At 39.5% G+C, this 21,419-nt stretch overlaps 1 protein-coding gene across 3 annotated transcripts in view; it reads right to left on the reverse strand.

Annotated features, from left to right (window-relative positions):
* The window catches only part of GRIA4 (glutamate ionotropic receptor AMPA type subunit 4), a gene marked incomplete at its 3' end in the record, with an annotated part of 225,109 nt that overhangs the window by 61,301 nt on the left and 142,389 nt on the right, over positions 1 to 21,419 (reverse strand). For 2 of the 3 annotated variants that reach the window (XM_080339862.1, XM_080339863.1), the window contains exons 5-9: positions 17,423 to 17,476; positions 15,273 to 15,431; positions 13,615 to 13,782; positions 11,907 to 12,011; positions 3,948 to 4,058 (exon numbers count right to left, since the gene is read on the reverse strand). In XM_080339862.1, coding sequence (XP_080195988.1) covers positions 3,948 to 4,058; positions 11,907 to 12,011; positions 13,615 to 13,782; positions 15,273 to 15,431; positions 17,423 to 17,476 — 597 coding nt within the window. Of the gene's footprint in view, positions 1 to 2,585; positions 2,619 to 3,947; positions 4,059 to 11,906; positions 12,012 to 13,614; positions 13,783 to 15,272; positions 15,432 to 17,422; positions 17,477 to 21,419 lie in introns of those variants that run through there. The other variant, XM_080339864.1, reaches the window with a different exon arrangement.

Genomic DNA, 21,419 nt, shown 5'->3' on the forward strand with positions numbered 1-21,419 from the left:
CATTTTTTTTTCTTCAGTATACTAAATAATTTAATAGAATTTTTAATGAAAAAATATTTTTCTATTATGAGAAAGAAGGTTATAGTTAGAATTTTTGAGGTAAGACTCCATGAAGAGTATATCGGTCAAAACAATGTGGGTGGTTCTCAGTCACCTAATGAAAGTTATCTGTCATCTGAAATGCCCTAGGGTAACTTGCTTGATCTCTAAGTGCTGTTCTGCAGGTCCTTTGTGCTAACCCTTTACTGAGAGGTCCAATATTCTCAGTGTTAGGCATCCACTTACGGGCCACTGAATCACCTTCTAAATCTTTTTGGATTTTGGTGAAAATTTACATACTTGGGGCACAACTTATCCTGTATGCCTGAAACAACATACACTGACTGAGACATCCAGGTAGTGTAGTCATATATGGTGTGAGACAGGCAAGTGTCACCCTGCCAGTTTAAGAAATAGGGGGTAGGCAGTATATCCTAGAGCATCTTAAATGTCACTGAGTGCTTATAAGTGGGCAACTGAATCAATACTCTTTGTAAAGTCATCTGCATTTAGGTGACTCCATCGTTAACTAGATCCTCCCCTTCAAGCTAAATCTGCCAACACTAAAACTATCTCATTAAAATATTGAGCTGGAAGCTACAATACAGACACAGCTCATGTATGTCGAGCTTTGGTTCCAAAGGATTTTTGTGAATTGTAAATTTTGTAATCTCAGAGTAGGTACAGAGTTGGCTGTACCATGAAATAGATTAGAGAGTTTGGAGTAGTTTTCCCAGCCTACTCCCCTATATTCTACCTCAACAACTTGTCACTGTATTTCTAAACTTGCTAAATTGGAGAGTATCATTCTTCCTATCTGGATAAGTCATTTAATTCTACTTTAGTATTAGAGGAGAGCTGCACATGGCATACATTCTCCAGTCATTCAATGAGGCTACTGTGCACTTGGAGACCCTAAGCCCTCCCTGGAGGGAATCCTTCTGCACACGAGTAGCAGATCTGTCCTTTCCAGAGGGCCAGATGTGCAGGAAGCTGTGCATCACACGAGGTGTGGGACACAGGTCCCTCCCAGGACTATAAAAAGGAGGTCTGCACAGCAGCTGGCAAAGTAAAGCGAATCAGCTGCTCTTGCTGCCACCTTTCCCTGGGCTGCTCCTTCACCACACGACTAACTGGAGACAAGTTGAGAGCCTATGCACTAAAACAAAACTGTAAAATAAATTCTACATGCTCTCACTACGTTACAAATGAACATAACATTTTGCCAAGTAGAAAACACTGTACTAAGTTCTTTGAGTGCAGCACTGATTTGTTACAATGCACTTTCTATGCAATAGCCATACAGCCACATTACAGCAAAGTAAGCGCAGACACATAAAAAGTGAAGAAAGAGCGGGCAAATCAACTTGTGCTACTTGGCTTCAGGCAAAAATTAAAGTAAGCCATGCTGAAAAACATGTGAACTTCTCTTACACTGCCATGACATCTGTCTTTGAAGCCTGACAGCACTGGTTGCAGAAGCTTTTCATTTTAATGTTGAAAAGTATGCATGCAACCAAAATTGTATGTGTCATCTACAATGGTTCAACTTCCTTTCAACGTGAAGAGGGCAAGGAAGAGGTGAAAAAGTCTCTGTATAGCACTTGCAATGACTATAATACAGAGAAAAGCAAAATAAAAGAATTCTGAAAGTTATTCTAGTTAAATGTATCCTTTCTTTGTGTGTGTGATCATATGCTTGTGGATGCTAATACATCGCCCTGGCAGGCCAGTATTAAGAATCATGGTTCTAATCTGCCTTCAGCATCATGTGTGCAGCTCCCAGTGGAGTCAATGGGAGATGGGCATGATAAGGCAGAATTCACCATACATTCTTATTCAAACCAAATTCTGATATATTTCTCTTGCACTATGATTTTCAAACACTGAAAGAGGACACTTTCGGCCAAGAAGCAGTGCTGCTTTCAAATAATTGCTTTTATCCCAAAATGACATGCTGCAAAAAACATAGGGCATGCTTTGGAATATTAATTCAGCTTTTTGGTTTTGAAAATGATCCCACCAGTCCTTTCAATACAGGGACTGGAAAAGTTCTTTTGACAATAACCTTTATTATGCACATCAAAATGCTTCAATGCAAACAGGACAGGCAAGATAACACATTTTAAAAGCTTTCTTGTTTCCCTTTTTTTCCTTTCTAGCAAACATGAACCTTTTATACTACTTTTCATTATTATTTTTTACTTGATTCTCCTAAGCTTGGAGCTATTTATGGAAATTACAGTATTCATGTGCGGTAGCTTCAGTCAAAGATATCAGGATCGGTATGAGAGGGAAATTTCGACTGAAAGCTTGTTATTCACATCATTCTCTTCTCAGCTTGGCAAAGTTGAAGGTTAACATCATCTTTTCTAGACATTTCAGATTAGTCACAGAACTTTTCTTGGAGGTTCAGTGCCTGGTCATCCAGTTAGAGGAACAGTAATCCATATGGAAAAATTAGCTCAATGCTACTAGACTGGTGGTTAATACTTGAGCCTTAGTTAGGAATGTTCGCAGCATCTTGGGACTCTTTTCTTCCTTGATCAATTTCTTAAAATAGGATTCTTCATCAGAGGCTGAAAAGAGGAGGACTGTACTGAAGTATATTTTTTTTTCCATCACCAAGTCTTTTTTTTTTTTTTTTTTTTTTTTTTTTTTAGGAAAAAAGATACAAATATTTTAAATGTCCCATGCAAAAATAAAATAAAATCAAATATAAAGTACACAGTTTGGTTAGGAGTTATATTCTGAATTCCTGTATAGTAGTTTGGTAGGTTTGTATCCTGGAATGATAATTTTCAACAGGAGATTCGTTAAGACATACTCAATGTATAAATGCTGATACACACTGCTGGAAATCTGGTAACTAACTGCATTTTTGAGTAAGAACGTGTCTTGACATTTTCCTTTGGATTATTTTCAATCTTGTATTAAGTTAGAAAAATTATTTTTTAACAACACATACAGAAGATTTCTTCCCATTTGAAACACAGTTTATTCTAAAGGGTTAAAACGTCTTGTCTAAATGAAGCAGGTGAAAAGGGCAGTGAAGTGAGATGTAAAGTCTTAAAAGCGGTCAGGTAAAGGTCACCCTTTGCCAGTTGGCTTTGACAAACATCAGCTTAAAAGGGCATGTCTGACTTTAGAGGGAAAATTGTTAAATATTTTGTTTAAAATACAGTTTTGTAAGAAACAAAGCTTTTGAAAAAATATGTGTTAAAAATGTAAATGAATGAAGCAACTGCATTTTCCTTTGCAACCACTCTTTAAAAACACCAAGAACACTGGAAAATCAAACACTTAATCTATTTAGATTCTATAAAACAAAAATTTTATTGAAATGTTGAACAAACGTATTAAGAAATATGTTCAAATGCATCTATTAAATTCATATTTTCATTCATAGTTAAAAATAGATAACCTAGTCCTGACTGGCTGACTAAACTACACAACTTAGAATTTTAGCTCTTGCTAATGTCATTTTGTAATTTATAATGTATCAACAAAAATGGACACTGGCATTACAGAGATCTCATTTATATCCTTTGTTCAATTCTGTCATTTAGAGGTTTTGGGTTTTTCTTACAGTTTCTTGTGAGTCAACATTTATCTATTGGATGTTGAAAGAATTCACTTACATTTCTGAGACTTACTCTAGTAAAAATTAGAAAAGACTGAAAAAAGGAAAAATATTACTGCAACTCAATTTAAAAAACATGACTACATGTGAATCACTACATTAAATACATGCCAAAAAAACTGTACAGACATGACAGTCAAGATAATTAAGATATATGGCTCTCACCCTCCCACTAACCTAGGAACTGGCAGACTAAATTATACTATAAATAGAAACGAGATTGTGTCACACACCAGTACAAACATTAAAAAAAGAAACACCTTACCAAAATTGTAGTGACAACCACTGTTCTATTCTCAATGGCTGAAGTGTCATTTCCAAGTGTTGGTTCATGCTGAATCAAAACTAATTTATCCATGTCATTCCAATAACCAACCTGCAAAACAAAATGTGTACAATTTGCAGTAGAAAAGTCAACATTCTGTATATTTACAAATATAAATGATTATAAGAACAGAGTGATCTGAAAATAATTTTGTACCAAAGAAAGTGCTGTCATGTTCATAGACAGGTACACAGATGTAGATATCTAACACTTCTTGGGTATAGCATCTTGCACCGTTGCTGCACAGTGTCACACCTGCTTTCGCTGCCTCTCAGCTGTTTCTGAATTACTTCAGCTACTTAATTTGACCAGAGGTACAAGGTAAATCCTATTTTCAACAGTTTGATGTCTTCCTAGGACGTAAGCATGATATAAGAATTTTTTGCTTTCCACAAGTAATTTTTGATTCCCTAATCCTCCAGATCTTCTGGTCTTAGACAGAGAAGTGAAAGACATCTGGATGACAGTTTTGCAATTCAATGGCTAATCTCAATTCCCTGCTTCATCATGGGCCTCCCAGGAGACTCCAACCCAGGCACTTCCACCAGGCTCCTTCCACTTAACTGCTGGCACTGACCTTTAGTACCTACATTAGAAGCCCTGTTATTAATCCAGTCTTTAAACTCACTGGACAGACAGGCACCACCAGGCAGTGACTCAGCTCATGCAGGATAAGCATCCCTCCTATAAAAGTGCTTGCTTTCCCCACTGATTCTAAAGAATGGCAAGAGTGAGTTCACTCTGAAAGTACCTCTGCTGAGTGCCTACAGGGAGGTAGAAGAAATGAGGTTTTCCTTTCCCTGGCTGCATTTAGGCTGCCTCAACCCCTTCCAGAGCAGCCTTAAGGTAAAACAGCTGCTTTGTTCATTGTTAGCAGAACTACTTTAGAGCCAGGTTTGAATTACTTGTTCTTGTATTCCCATGGAGAAAAAGAACATTTAATAGCGATATGCCTGCAGACAGAAGCCTTCCCTACACACAGACATCGCTCTTTGCAGTGCACACGTCTGGCGTTCAGTACAGCCTGCAGCTGTGCCCTGCACCTTGGTGGTGATGCTGCTGGGCACAAGATGGGAGTCAATACCCTTTCCTGTGAGGGCCCAGGGATGCAGTGTGTGCTGTAAGACCAGATGGGATGAGGGCAGCCTGAGAAAAGGAGATTCGCTTTTTAACTTGTACTGATGTTTTTGGGAGCTGCTCAATAACACTTAAAGATCTCCACATAGCCCCCCAAAATCCCCACAGGCTATGTAGTATGCCTTTGGATGGCCAAAGGAAGATAAGAGACCTAAAATACTTCACTGTTTTCGTACATCCTGGCCAGTCAGGATCTTACAGCATACTCATCTCCTCACTCCATGTGGTGACACAGTGTTTAGTAGCTGTATGAGCAAGTGGCATTAATATTTCTGGATTTAGAGCTCTGCCCAATCATTTAATGTTGCCCTGCGAGGGGTTAGGTCTTCCTGAGAGTGCTGTGTGCATGATGTCCACAGCACAAGGTGGACGCTGAAGAAATGGCAAGTACTTCATGACAGTGGTCCCTTGTCTCTTACTTAGAGATGTCTACCTTCCCACCAATCATTTCAGCATGCAGGACCCTTAGCTGAAGCTGCTTTCACATCTAACCTGTGGCTCACTAGCAAACACCTTCCCTGTTCCCCTTCTTGCCATTGTCTTTCTGCAACTAGATCAGGCCTCTGGCAATGTTGCTGGAGAATGGCTCAGTGCATGTTCCTCTGACCCAGCGCTGACAGCACCCAGCTCTGTGTCAAACAGACAACACGCACACAAACATGCCAGCAGAGGAGTGCTCTAATCCCACCTAAAGGGACTCTCCAGGTTGCTGAGAACCTAATCGATTAAGCAACTGATTTTTTTTTTCCCAGAAAAGGTGTGGATGGCAGCAATGACTTTAAAAGGTTCCTATCAAAGAGACACAATTCAAGCTGTCACAGCTCAGTTTTCAGAAGCACCTGGAGACCAGTCAGCAGCAACTGCCCCATTCCTCCTTCCTTGACAAATCAGGAGTGCATGAGGCCAAGAGCTGGGAGAGAGGAACGCCTTGTCCATCTTACCAGAAGAGGAAAGGGAATTTTAGTGTAAAGTGGGCTCCAGAGAGAGCTCCGGTATAACTGTCAGTGCCAAAGGACAGTCTGTGCCTTGGATGGAAAGCCTTCAGTATAATGGGGACTGGCTAAATGATCAGATCAGTTACGCAGCCAATATTAATTTTAACATTAATATAGAACCCAGGTTACAATTCACCATCACAAAAGATTCTGCCTCCATGATGTGGAGAAACATCATATTCAGATCAATGCGGTGATGTGATAGGAGGGTCTAGAACTGCAGCAGAGTGCTTTTGGTTTCTGGTCTCAGATGCATTAAAAATCCTGTATATTCTTAAAACAGCCAAGCTTCCTCTTGATTTTTACATTTACTATTTCATTCATTTCCTTTTTGATAAAAATTTATGGAGAGGCAAGTAATTTTAACAGTACCCAGAGCAGTGTGCAGACACACCACAGAGAATTACAAATACATTAAGTAATTCAATATGAGTGAGTGTGATTGAATATTAATGAATATTTTTTTATATTAGTGAAACAAACAAGCACAAGCTCTTGCCATGCACAACTTCTGCTGTATTTAGTTGAAATGTTCCTTTTCTCTTTGCAATTGTTATTACAGCACAGGAACCTTGGCTGAGGTGTCTGAGGCCAACAGGAAGCTTCAGCATTGCTTATATAGTGGAAAGGGAGGTTTTCTTCCTAGTAGGATGCACTGTTAACAAATATTCTTTTTCATCCAGACAACCACAGAGCCATAGATACAACTGATAACTGAAAATGTCAAGTTCTTGTTACAGGCTGTGACCGGATAAAAGCAGAATATGTACACCAAAACCTGGCAGTTTGGGAAGCTCATTATAATAGTGAATGATTGTTTTTCATTGTGCAGTTCCTCACTGCTGGCAAGTTCGGAAGGAAAGCAGAAAATGAATGATGTACTGTGTTATAGAATTAAGTATCATATGAAAATGCAGACAGAGATAAAGGAGATTTTTGAGGAATGGCAGTTATTTTTTAAAAGAATTTTAGCTTATGTGCACGAGTGTGAGCTTGCACGTGTGCATCTCAAACCAGTGCTGAAGTAACTCCAGAACTGGATTACTGAATAAATATAAGATATATCATGACACTTGTAGAAGTACATAAATTCATAGTCACTGAAAGAGCACTAAATAACAACATGCTTTCCAATAAATACCTCAAATCCACAAGGAAAATAAAAAAACCTCAAAGGATAGGATTGAATATCCAGATACTAAAGCACTTTCAATTCTATTTGGATTGCAACTGGACCTTATAGCAGTTGCATCCACTAATACAGAGGCTGAATTTGTCTTTTAGGAAACAGCATTGTGAAAGTATCTGCCCCAAAATAAATCTGTCACAACAGTTTGGCATCTGAATGTATAATGTCATTTCTGAAGGACTGTGCACCTTGTAGCAACCACTGAAGTGCTCCTGCTGAAGCTCACAAGTCACTAAGGGCAACAGAATACTCAAAAGTTTTGACAATAATTTTCCATGTTAGTTGCCAAGTTGGAATTTAGGGGTCAAATCTTAGACTGTCTTGTGCATGTGAATGTATCTGTATCTGCAGATGTGGATTTTTTGTTTATTTTTTCCCTATTTATTTTAAAATCTTGGTGACATGATGAATAGTGAATGACAGAACCACAGAATGCTTGAGGTGGGAGGGGACCACTGGATGTCATTTGGTCCTATCCCACAGCTCAACCTAGAGTCAGCTTCCCAGGACCATGTCTGAATGGCTTTTGAATATCTCCCAAGGATGATGACTCCCCAACCTTCCTGGCCAACTTGTTCCAGTACTTGGTCACCCACATAGTAAAAATGTGTTCTATGATGTTCAAATGGAACCTCCTGTGTGTCAGTTTGTGCCCATTGCCTCTGGTCCTGTCCCTGGGCACCACTGAAAAGACCCCAGGATCCATCTTCTTTGCATCCTCCCTTCAGGTATTTGTACACGTTGATATGATCCTCACAAGCCTTTGCTTCTCCAGGCTGAACAGTCCCAGCTTTCCCACCCTCTCACACAAGAGATGTTCCAGTCACTTAATTGTATTTTTGGCCCTTTGCTGGACTCCCTCCAGTATGCTCAGGTCTCCCTTGTAATGAGAAGCCCAGAACTGGACATAGTTCTCCAGGTATGGCCTCACCAGTGCTGAATAAATGGGAAGGATTGCCTCCCTTGACTTGCTGCCAACACTTTGTCTAATGCAGGCCAAGATACCATTAGCTGCCTTTGCTGCAAGGGCCCGTTGCTGGCTTATGTTCTACTTGGTGTCCACCAGGACCCCAGTACCTTTTCTTCCAAGCTGCTTTCCAGCTGGGTGGACCCCAGCACATATTGTTTTCTGGGACTGTTACTTCCCAGGTGCAGAATTCCTGCTCTCACTTTTCCTTGTTGAACTTCATGAGGTTCCTGTAAGGTCGTTTCTCCAGCCAGTCGAGGTCTCTCTGCAGGGCAGCATGAACCCCTGACACATCAGCCACTCCCTCCATTTTGGTGTCCTTAGCAAATTTGCTGGTGGTACATTCTGTCCCAGATCAATATAATTAATTAAGATTTTAAATGTGAGGACTGGACCAAATTTTGAACCCTGGGGTACACCACTGGCTACTAACCGCCAGTTAGACTTCAGACCACTGACCACCATCCCCTGGGCCTGGTCCTTCGGCCAGGTTTCAGTCCACCTCATTGCTTATCCAGCCCATACACCAATAGCTTCTCTAGGAGTATTTTACAGGAAACAGTGTCAAAGGTCATAGTGAAGTCTGGGTAGACAGGGTAGACAATATCCACTGCTCTCCCTTCATCAACCAGGCCAGTCACTTCATTGTAGAAGTTCATCAAGTTGGTGAAGTCAGCCATGCTGACTACTCATGATGATTTTCTTGTCCTTAATGTGCCTGGAACTGGTTTCCAAGAATACCTGCTCTATCACCTTCCCAGGGATCGAAGTGTAGTTCCCTGGATTCTCCTTCTTGCCCTTCTTGAAGAGAAGAGTGTCATTTATTTTCTTTCAGTCTTTGAGCACTTCTCCCACTTGCCATGATCAACCAAAGATTACTGAGTGTGTCCTCACAATTACATCGACCAGCTCCCTCAGCACTTGCGGCTGTATCCCACAAGGACCCACAGATTTATGTATGTCCAGTTTGCTTAAGTATTCCCTGACCCGATCCTCTCCCACCAAGGGTACATCTTCCTTACTCCACACTCTCACCCTTGTCTCTGGGACCTGGGATTCCTGAAGGCTGGTGTTAGGTGAGGCAAAAGTGCTAATCACTACCTCAGCCTTTTCCATGTTCTGTGTTGTCTCACCAGCAGATATTGGGGTGGTTAAAGTCCCCCTTGACAACCAAGGCCAGTGAGCGTGAGGCTGTTCCTATCTGTCTGTAGAGGGCCTGATCCACTTGTTTTCCCTGGTCAGGTGGCATAGAGCAGACACCCACTATAATGTCACCTTGACCTGTCCTTTTTTTAATTCTAACCCATAATCTCTCAGCTGGCTCCTCATCCATCCCCAGGCAGAGCTCCATGCACTCCAGCTGCTCTCACCTAAATGGCAACTCCCCCTCTCTCCTGCCTGTCCTTCCTATAGAGACTGTATCCCTCCACTGCAACACTCCAGCCATGGGAGCCATCCCACTACATCTCCACAATCCTTCTCCTCATACCCTTTCCCCTCACTAGCAGGTTTTGTTATCGTTCTGCAGACAAGAACCAAGTAAGAAATGCTGTATAAATGAAAATAATATGAGCATTGTCTACTGTTTCCCATTTTACTAAACTATATGGAAGTCTGCCTCTGACTCGCTGTGCCATTTTGTAATGCTCTGTTTACAACCTTAAAGCCGTGGGCAACAAAATTCTCTTTTCCAAAGATTAGAGAAATGCCTGACTCTGACTAGAAAGGCAAGTCCTGAAAAGATAGCGCTGGGTGACTCATAAGTCATGTTATGCAGGACACAAGAAAAAGACATTGAAAGTGAAGGCCTCTTAGTTCAATTAAGTATAGCCATTTCTCATGTATTATATAGGATTTGTCAGGCTGGAGCACAGAATTAGTCCAATGATCACATATAAAATACTATGTAATACATGAGAAATAAATTCTTGTGAGTAGCCAGATCTGTCTAAGCTGTTACAGCTTGTTATATCAAAGACAGGTAATGGCTTGAGAATTGCAGAGAGACATGCCTGAAAAGGTAAGAAAAGCACTTTGGGACTGTAGCACACCACAGACATAAGCTCCTCTATTTGCAGCCACCCTCCCCTTAAATTCCAGGCAAGAAGAGATGGTGGGGACATCCCTGCAGTGGTACCAGCCAGCTTTCCCAAAAGAAGTGACAAATGTTGGAACAGGAACAACAGGCCACTTCTGACAGTTTGCCACTGAGCAAACTCCCTCATGAGTTACTGAAGTGGTGACCTAATTAACCTCTTCTTTTCCACCCTGTATTCTCTCCTGTATAACTGGAACCAAGGACGGAAAGGTCACATTTCACCACTTGCCTTTGATGCACCTCAGCCCCCCGTGCACCCTCCTGGCTGCTGACAGTGCAGGGTGCAGGAGGGGCAGCACGGTCAGATACATTGCCTGGCCAGGGACACTGCACTTCCCAAGAGAAGAGGAAGACAGACTCACTTTTCCCAATTTATTCTTCAGCCATCTGTCATACTTTCAAGAGGTAACTGCACCAATATGTCTCATACACAGGCACATGCTTTGCTTTGGTCTACAGCTCTATGCTATGATATACTGGAAATCTGTTCATCCCAGTGTGTAATTCTGCTCTGGGTCTGTAGTTTCACACTCTGCCTTCTCATCACTGTGGCATGTAACTGTCTCCAGGGATACACAGTTCACCTGGGGTACTATTTACTGGGCTTGTCACCTCTGGCCTGACAGCACAGCACTATTTAATTCAATTCTGATTGCTTTGGCCCTACTCAAGCAGCCATGATTCTCCTATTCACCATCAGCTTCTCTCTTTTCCTTGTTCTGACGACCTCACAAACAAAACAGGCCACAGGAAATATAATCCTTGAGGCCTGGGTACATTGTCTGCTCTTTATTTTATACTATGGAAAATGGACGAATTTTGACACAGCTGAGAAAGTGTTAACAAAGTACCCAGGCTGACCTTTCCAAAGTGATTAGCCTGAGTGATAAGGTATGTGGATTCAGACATGGAGGATCTGCTTGGGCATAGGTGTTAATGTGCATTTACTTAAGTTGCTTTCAAGCAACCAATCAAGCACACAGGATTAGATACTGCAATTAATTTCAGAAAATATAAGTGTTCAGGGCATTCTCTCTTCCACCTCTCTTCTCTCCTTTTCCCCTTAAAAGCCCTATGTGAGTTATAGCCTATGATTCATGTTTACACAGAACATTCAGATGACCCCACCTAAAAATGCTGGTAATTTGCAAGAGAAAAATTGTTGGAGAAGATACAAGAAATATCTACTATTCAGTGTTCTGACCATTTTCTATCACTCAGCAGCCTAGCAACATGCCATCCAGCTGCTTTTCATTACTGTCCTTGACTGACTGACATCCACCAGTCCAAGACACATGCTTGTTTTTGTGCTCCCTAATTTGTTGCACTGAATAATAGTATCTAGTAGCAAAGTAAGCTTAAACCTGCATTCACCAGAACTACTACACATATATACAATATAGATTATTTTTTTAAAACCTTACAGAATCCAGTTTAATATGTTTGCACAATCATTTAATCATACATAACTCCTCTATAAGATGTCAGGATAGTAAACACTGTCAGCACGTACCTTCCGAGGGCCTGTGTTTTTCAGCTCAAAGACATCCATGGTGTAGTTGACTCTGCGACCATAGTGGTCAAACTGAACATTTCCTGTCAATCCTTGTATTCGAACCTACAAATCGAAGAAAAAGCAGCATGAAGATCCAGCTTTACATACTTTATTCCACATGTCACAAAGCAGTGAAAGTTATCCTGGCTATGTCCTTAAATTACCATAACAACACCACTGTAGAATAGTCAGGTATTATAAAGTAAAAATTTGGTTACTTGGCTCAAAACAGGCTTAGATATACCACTATCTAAGTGCTAACAAAGATACACAATGGACCTTTTATTTTTTCATGCTGTGTGGCCCAACACTTTCCAGCTGCAGATACGTAAGGAAGTACATTTTTTACCATTCTCATCACTCCTGCAGAATATTTAAGATGACATGAAATAAACCCAAAGGATGTTTCGCCTGAGCTCATATATCCTTTTAGTTCACACTCTGGTGGTTTAAATGTACAAATTGAGATTCTACTGCTCATCAAGGTAAACTTGTCAACAGCCTTGGCCCCAGTAAAGCGATTTACTGTCATAGAAGATGGTTGACATGCACAGGGCCTGAAAAGCGTGTTTTCAAGTCTCAGAGTGGAGAAGGACAGATGTAAAGGCATAAAATTTCTTGAGGCAGTTTTCTACCACCTGTGTCTCAGCTGAAATCAGAATTCTGTTTTTTCCTCCAGTGCTTTTCTGCCTCACCAAAGGATACTCAGACTGTGGTCCTCATCCCAAAGAAGCCACAGCCATATTGCTGCTGGCTTTGATTCTATCAGGATCCAGTCCTACAAACCTCTTTGGCTGGATTTGAAGGCTCACGCTGTCCGTCCAAACACAGAAGCCTGACCTCATGCTTCTCTCAATTTTCAGAGATCTGTGCATCTGCTCGGAGTATGTGAAGCACACAAGATGCTTTATTTCTATCCCTAAGAGTCAGGATGTGGATTTAAACCACTTACTCTCTCTCTCTGTCTATTTCTATCTCTGCAGATTTTTCTCCAGGACTAAACCTTGGCTTCTAGGCACAGAGCTGCCAGCTCTGTCAGCAGTCCCTTCTTCTCAGCAGTTTCTTCTCAGTGGAGGCTGCTCATTTGCAATGATTTAAATTCTACTGCAGGATTTTTATTTTCTTACTGTCCCATTCAAAGAAAAGGCTAAATCTTCTTGACAGAGATCTGGAACTTTCTAGGCATCCTCATTCATCAGGAATTCAAAATCCTGACATCAGAGAGCAATAGCTCTGGGTTATTTCTTTTTAAAGAAAAAAATACTACCTATGTGATTTCCCTGGGGGAAATCTACTTTTATTCAGGACGACAGAAACATATTTGAAAGGTTATCTTATCTAGCTATACCTTTTTCTTTAAATTACAGTATCTATACAGCCAGGCATATAATGCAAAAGTAACAGATGAGTTCACCAGTTCAGTGGAGGAAGTCCTAACTATCTTAATAGAATTAATAGTAGTTCAAATAGTAGTAGTTCTCCTCTGCCTTCATTACAAGTTACAAAGCAGAACAAGAAGAACAGCCTCAGCTGTTTCCAAATGGCAAAAGAAAAAGAGATTTCCCTTCTCCCATTAGTAACCTCATATGTAACATTTTCCAAATCATATAATATACAACTAGAATCCAATATTCACAAAGATCACTAGAATAAGGCCCGCCCTTACCTGTTTTAATGTCCGCTCCATATCAATTCCTTGACCCCATGGGGCTGCAGGATTAGCAAGACAATCACCAGCATTTCCTCTCCTTGAAATATCAATTTTCTGTCTTCTAAGATTACGGAAAGTTTCAGCCATCACAAGTACTCCATCGTATGTTAATGCAGATGTATACTAAATAGATGGACAAAAACTCTGCTTTAGAGTTGGTGTGTCTTTACAAAAATCAGCTGTCTCATATTTCTAGTTTGATTCATTATGCAAAAATCAAAATCAAAAGTCATTTTGCCCAAGGAACTAATGCGGGCATGAGGAGAGTACATTTCAGTAGCTCCAACTTTAAAACTGTGTTTCTTAAGGGTGGAGAAATCTGTCTCTGAAGAGCTATTAAAAGAAACAAATTAAATTGGAGATATTGAAGTCTTAACATTTATCCAATTGTCTTGTATGTTAGGGAACAACCCCACCCACTCAACTTACTCAACAAAAAAGCAACAGTAACTCACTGACAAAACATAACTGAAATAATGCACAGCTAATGAGCAGATACATAAATACCAAAATTTAAATTTACTTATTCAAAGTCTGATTTCCGTCCTTTCTTTCGTCTTGCATATTATAAGATCTTTGAGACATGGCTTATCTTTATAATCTCAAATTTTGGTTATCTATAAGTGAATCACACGTGATTCAGATTAATCATGATAACTTCTCAGAAGCAGGCAGCTCAATCCTGCTCACGTGGCAAGGAATCCTATAAGCTAAATTGTTCCTGTCACCAGTACTTCAGGCTTCAAGATGTCTACACTCCATGGACCACAGCATCCTTGGTTGTTTTTTTTTGTTGTGGTTTTTGTTTGTTTGTTTGTTTTTCCCCTCCAGAACACAATTTTCTTGAATATTCACTGAATTATGTATCTATGCTTTGTATTATCCATGCTGATACTTTCTCAAGACTTTGCCAACCTACCAATCTCCCAGCCAAGGGCGGGCTGATTGTTTATCTTTCCACAGTGCCCAGCACAATGGAGCCCAGTTTCAACTAGGTCTGATATGCCTTAGCATGTATAATAACAGAACTATTTTGATGAAGTCACATTTATAGCTATGCTGTGATTTGCCTGCCAAGAAAATTATAGGTAAGAGAAATATTTTGTTACCCACCTGTGAGGGATTACAATAGAGAAACACTGGGATGTAATTTCACTGTAAGATTGTGCCTGAAAGTGATTACTACACCAGGTTTTGAGGTGGATGGAATTTCCAGAGGAAACTCCAAATGAAAATTTAAGGGTGGTAAATTTACAATTGAGGTTGCATCTTATATACAGGAGAATTCAGCTGTCAGAAAAACTCTGCACTCTAAGTGAATCTAGATAATTAGACTAACTAATGTAAAATTGGTTGAAATTAAGTTGTCAGTTAAGTATTTGACCTTTAATTCCTGTCAGTAAAGGGATGAAGCTGGAGAATAGGCGACAAAGGACATTAAAGTATGCCAGTGTTGCAGTTTGTTTCTATCGTACAATCATAAGGACAGGCATAATTAGTTGCCAGCAATAGTAACTGCCTTATTAAGGTCTTCATTTTTGTATTCAATAATGTTAGTCAGAAATCAGAACACTTGAGTGATATCTTTGGCAGTGCTTCAGATCAGTCAGTACCTTCGGCGGAGTCTCAGACCCTGGGTATTCCCTCTGGTCCAGCTTCTTCCAGCGCTGCATCAGCTTAGTTACCATGGGGGTACTGAAATCCACCAGCTGAAACCCAGTCACATTGGCTCCTCCATGCATAAATCTCTCCAGTGAAATATCTTTGAATCCCTAGAAAATCAATTTTAGATTGTTTGTCCTCGTACACCACTGTGGGTCCAATCTGTTCTAGGTCAGCAACACAGCATAAAGAATGTAGAGCAGCAGGTTTCCATTAGAAGCCAAAACTTAAAACCAGAGAATAATGCCAAACCTTGGTTGTTAATTTTAATTTGCGTAATAAAGAATGAAACAAAACCAAGAAATAAATTTCCCACATTATTGCTAGGGTGGTCTTGACAGCTAAGCAACACAGTGCTGGGAATGGCAGACAGTTTTTGAAGAAATGCCTTTGGTGAATCATCTGAAAAGTGCCTGCAGAAATATTAAAGCCTTAATCCAATTTCCATCAAAGTTGGCAGATTTGAGTGAACACTGTATTAGTGCTTTAACCAACATATCCCTGTTTCTTTGCATGCTTCCAAAATGAACAACGCTATTCCGTAAATACATTTATTCCAAAATTCACTGTTTAGACTGAAGGTGTCTGAGATAATGAGATAATGTAATAGACATCAGAAAGCAGAGAGAGCGCATGAGGATCTCACTGTTAGTGCAAGGAAAACTTAACATCAGAATCACAGTTTTGTGAACTAGATGGTGGTACACATGTAGATCTGCTACATATTGAAAGACTAAAGTGAACCCCAACACTGAAAGAAAAAATAAAGTACATATACCTCCTGACTTAGTTTCTCAGGCTAATCTGTTCCACACATATAAAGACAAAATCTTTAGTAAAATTTGCCTTTACAGACATAACTGAACTTCATGAAACTGCACAATGCAAACTGCTAAAGTAAGCTAAGGAGCAAGCATGGATCTTTTTGCTCCTCTCCTAGCTGCTATGTTTAATGCTAGCTTAGAGGTATCTTATTTTTATTTTCTTAAATTCTTCTGATTGGCATCTATCAATACAAACAGAAGTGTATTATCACACTTTGCTAAAAAAAAAAAAAAAAAAAAAAAAAAAAAGTAAAAAAACCCAAAACTTGTGGGGTACTGACCCAATATCCCAGGGAAAAAAACTGTTAAGGGCAGGGATTTGATTCATGTCCTAAAGCATTCCGACAGTAAATATAAAAGGTGATGGATCAGGAAGTCGTATTAGCCACATTATTGAGCAGCCAGTAGATAGCAACATGTGCCCCTGCTGAGTAGATATGCCTTAATATCCCACTAATAGTTCACTGGAACATCAGGTTCCATGTTTACAGCAATTATTTTGCATGGGAAAAGTTACTTGGGGAGCTACAAATTTGTGATGCTCCAGATCTAATTTGTAAGACCTAAGAGCATAGACATGACTCATTTAAAATGCCTGAGGTCTTAAAAATAATCTCAAGTGATCTCAAGTTAAGGTACAAGTACAGCAGAGCACAATGAAATATTTCATGTCAACTAAAATTCCTTGAGGGAGAGTAAAAAGAAAACAATTTAAAGCATACATTAGACTCTGTCCTACATTCACTGTGCTTCACCAAGCAGGTATTTCAGCTTAAAGAATGGCTTATTTTAATAATAAAATACTGCATTTACACTTTCTTTACCCTCTTCTCAACATTATCTGTGTTAATGTGCAGTTTAGATTTAAGAGTGAAAATACGGCACTAGTAATTTGACCTAAAATAGCAGATCTTACAGCAAAAAGAATATTCCCTGGAGAATCTAGAAAATTCACCTCAATAATTGTTACATTACTAATATTAAAAAAGTAGTCAAAAATCATAGTGTAGTTCTGTAAATTCTAATTCACAAAATACACTTAGCAATCCTTTATGCTACATTGACTTTGATAAAATTTAAGAGCATAACATTGTGCCCCTCTTGTCTAGATGGCTGTAACAACAAAACTAAGTTCTTTTACGCACCATAAAGACTGTATTATGTGCAACCACACATTAGTGACAAATGGGAAATGCTGTGTGAAGTGCTACAACTTCAAAGTAAAGCTGAGTGTTTCACTTACCGAGCAGTGATATAATTCTAGAAAAGTATCTTACCAGGTTGGCAACAATATAATGGTATCCTTTAACATGCTTTCCCACGCTTACGATCTGTGGGAGAGAAATAAGAACAACAAAAAAAAGCAAACAATGTCATATTGTTTTCTCTAGACAGGTGTTTTCATAGCCAGATAGATATAAATTCTGAAATGTATAACATCAGTAATGTAATGTTGAGAGTCTTCCTCCAATAAAGTAGCTATAACTTTCCAGGTCCTTAATCATGAGAAAAGGCTAAAATGAAAGCGAGTAAAATACAGGGTGTTTCAAAAAGATGGACCAAACATGTTACAATTACACATGAATTAACAAATGGTTTAATGAGTTACCAAGTTTTAGTAACCTTTTTACAAATGCTCTATGTTCCCTTCACCTGCTGTACGGACTGTAAGAGTTTCAATCATGGGCAGTTCCTGGTTGCAGAGATAAAGTGATCTCAAATCTTTTTGAAACACCTCGTAATGAACTGGTAATCTGAGTGTTTTCCATATGACTGAAAATGTAACTGTAGTATATACTTTTATTAAACAGAGCAATTAGCTATGGGATACAAATTAAGAAAGAGGAGGTCACACATTAGCTAGAAAGCCTACTTGCTGAGACACCTTTTCATTTTCAGTAAGTGTGGAATTTATGAATCAAATTGTGTTTTCATCTCTTGGGATCAAAACTGTTCAAAGCTGTTTGCCCTTGAGGTGGTCAAGTACTGCAAGTGTTATTCAGCTCTTAGTAATTTGCTAAAGACTTTGGGAACAGGTATGAGTAGGGACTTAGCAAGAAAGGGCATCGAGGCTGCCTTGGTGTTTAACCAAAATACATCATCAAGTGATGCAAAGAGGGAACAACCATGACAAGTAGCTGCAACAGTCCCAATATGGCAAGATCAGCAACAGGGTTTAGACTAAAACTATGTCAGCCTTTGCCTTGTATCAATATCATTGCTGTTCCTATGATGGAATGCATCTTATTTTTAATGTGCTGAAAATAAAAAATGAGGAAAGAATATTTTGTCAGTAGAAAACGGTGTTAATAGTTTCATTGCAGATTAAAGCTGTTTTCACTAAAGAAACTAGCATTAATACCTGTGATACGCAGCTTACATTTAATACCAGTAAAGAGTTATTTTGACTCTTACTTTTGATAGTTTACCACTCATTTAGAAAGACTGATTGCAGCACAAATATGGGGTTTTTTTGTCTCTTTGTGTGTGTGTGGTTTGTTTGGTTTTTTTTTTCCCTGCTTCATGTACTCATCTCCACAAAGCATTTTAACTTCCTTCCAAATGAATAAATAAGACACAGCCAGAAGTTTTGCATGCAGTGCAGCTTACTCAGTAAGTAATGGGAAACCTAGATCTGCCTCCTTTCCTGCTTTGAAATCTTAGCCCTAGGTCCTGTCCTGAAGACTTGGCTTTATGGGTCACATCTCATGTCCAAAATACAGAACAAACATTCACTAAGCCTTGCAGCCCCTTTTCCCAGTGCAGTAAAAAATAGCATCACATTTTGGAGATGAGAGACAAGTTGCTGAAGGAATAAATAATTTAGTCAAAGACATGCAAGGATCCAAGATCTAAGTCTGGATTAAGACCTGGAAATCCTTGACTATTGGCTCCATTGTTCCAATAAGTCGATTTGCTTCTACATCAGAGTTGAAGGGAAAATTGATGGGATGTGGCATAAGCATCTTGTCAGAACTGTTTTCATTTCATTATTTGAAAGTAATAAAGTAAATAAACAATTTGTCTATTATCCTTTTGTTCTTCTTGTTTCCCAGCCTCTATTTTGTATTTATAGTCTATAGCTAAAATGTTCATATTTAAAAAGCAAAAGCTAAAAAAAGAAACCGTCCCCCCCCAGCCATGACCAGATTTTCAACCTTCATATAAATAAATTGCTTATTTTGTACTCAGTCAAATTCCCATTAAGATCAGTGCATAAATGCCATTGCTACCATTATACTTGGGGGGCTTGTACATCTGCACTTCTTCAGCAACACAAGGTAATGAAAATATGTTTTCCTCCCCATTACAAGGAAACTGATGCAGGTTAAAAAGCACATTAAAAAGCTCACATTTTTAAGTAACTACAGTATCACCGTTTGAATGTAAGTGGACCGACATTATTTAAGATGTGATGTGGCAACCGTGTACCAGATCCCTAGCTTGGAAAAAGTACTGCAGTTCCATTCAAGCTCTTAGAAGCCAATATGGCTTTGGCAATTAACACCCTTAGTGATCTATTTCCTGGTTTGGTTGTGACAATCATTGCAACATATCAGTCAACCACATGATCAACCTGTAATGGCTGAGGTATGTCAGACACATATCCATAGTTGTCACAGTAAATGCTGCAAGTGATTAACCAGATTTGCTTCTGTGCTTATTTCTAGCAAATTCATGTAGATATCACTGCAGACTTCTTGGATTTGATGTGAACAATACAGAATATTTTTTTAAATTAAAATTTGAATTTTCCAGTGTGTTCTCTCAAAACTTGTCTCTTAGGGTAGTGATAAAGGTACGCATTTATGTATCATGTAGTTGTCTTAACTTCCTTTATAGTCAGTGGAAAGAGCAGGCACTTTGAGGAAATGATTCATCTTATCCTAAAGCACATGTCTAAAATTAATTAGACGGCTTGTGCCCTGAAAGTACATATTTTTCTGCACTGACTAGAAAAAGAGTTGATGATGATTAGCTCTGATGTAGACACCTACATTTTATATCCCTAATGTTAACTGAGACAAATTTCACCCTAAGAATGTTCATCAGACATACAGAGAAATGATGTTATATGGCTTGCATTTCAAACTGAGATTGGATACAGTTCTGACTTTGAATTTGAAATGTTTATAGTTATTGATCACATACAGTTTGCAAACCAGGAATTATTTATGGTTTAGGAAAAAAAGTGCCTGTTTAGTTAAACAGCCTTCCATGACCATCTCATATTTTTGAATATCCAAAACATACATACAGTCACCTTTCTTGAATACTCCATGCAGATCATGATCTATAAAATAGGATTTGAGTTCTTGCTGCCTGAAGAACCACCTTTCTCTATACTATGCTTCCTCACTGAGATAAATGGAAGCAACAAGCAAAGTTTCTGACAGCTACGCAGTCTGCAATGCAAACTTTCACACTTCTTTTCTTCACACACTTTTCTGTTCTTTAACTGGTTAGCAGTGATTAGAGCTGTAACAGAGATGAGACCTCAAACATTCCATACACAGGACAGTTGATATTGCCCTGAACCACAAAGTAAACAGATGAGTGCTGGTGAGTAAGGGATAAATATCTTTCTTCTATGGCAGAGCAGAAGGGGCAGGTAAAATATCCGGCAAATCTATTCCGAAAGGGAAAAGCACTACTGAGATTTTGACAGATGAGAGAGTGTTCTTGCATGACACCATCCAAAAGAAAACCAATTTATGTATTTTGAGTCCATCCTTGCTTGCACAGTAAATAGTCACAATCAGGAGATTACTTCAAAAGAGCACATTCCTGCCACCGAATAAGATGCTCTGTGTGCCTGTGGGTCCCACGCTCTTAGACAGGTCCTGAGCATCCATGGGGCAGGTGGCAGACCCATGTATAGCACAAGGAGGGCAGTGAGAACTGTCTTAATTTCTAAAGCAAGGCCCTGAGGAGAAGGTGATGCTGCCACAGCCACCCATGGTGCCTCTGCTCAGGGAACAGGAGCTCCAGCTTGGCTCTCACCCTGGCCAGTTGCAAAACCTGAGCACAGGGCTAAGCCATAGATGGGCTTTGCTAGTCACATAGGCAGTGATACACCATGAAACTGTTGATATGGTAAGTCAGGGTCCTGGTAGGTCAGGGAAGACCCTCTCCATTTGTCACTGTCCCTTTCATTGCTTTGGGACACCTGAGTGAGTGGGATCAAACCCATTCCTCCCCCTCACATAGTACTTCTTCACTTACATCTTCTAAACATTTATTTTTGCTCTGTAGTCCCACTCTGATTTCTCC

Source organism: Nesoenas mayeri, assembly GCF_963082525.1.
Source record: "Nesoenas mayeri genome assembly, chromosome: 1".
Classification (NCBI taxonomy): Eukaryota; Metazoa; Chordata; class Aves; order Columbiformes; family Columbidae; genus Nesoenas; species Nesoenas mayeri.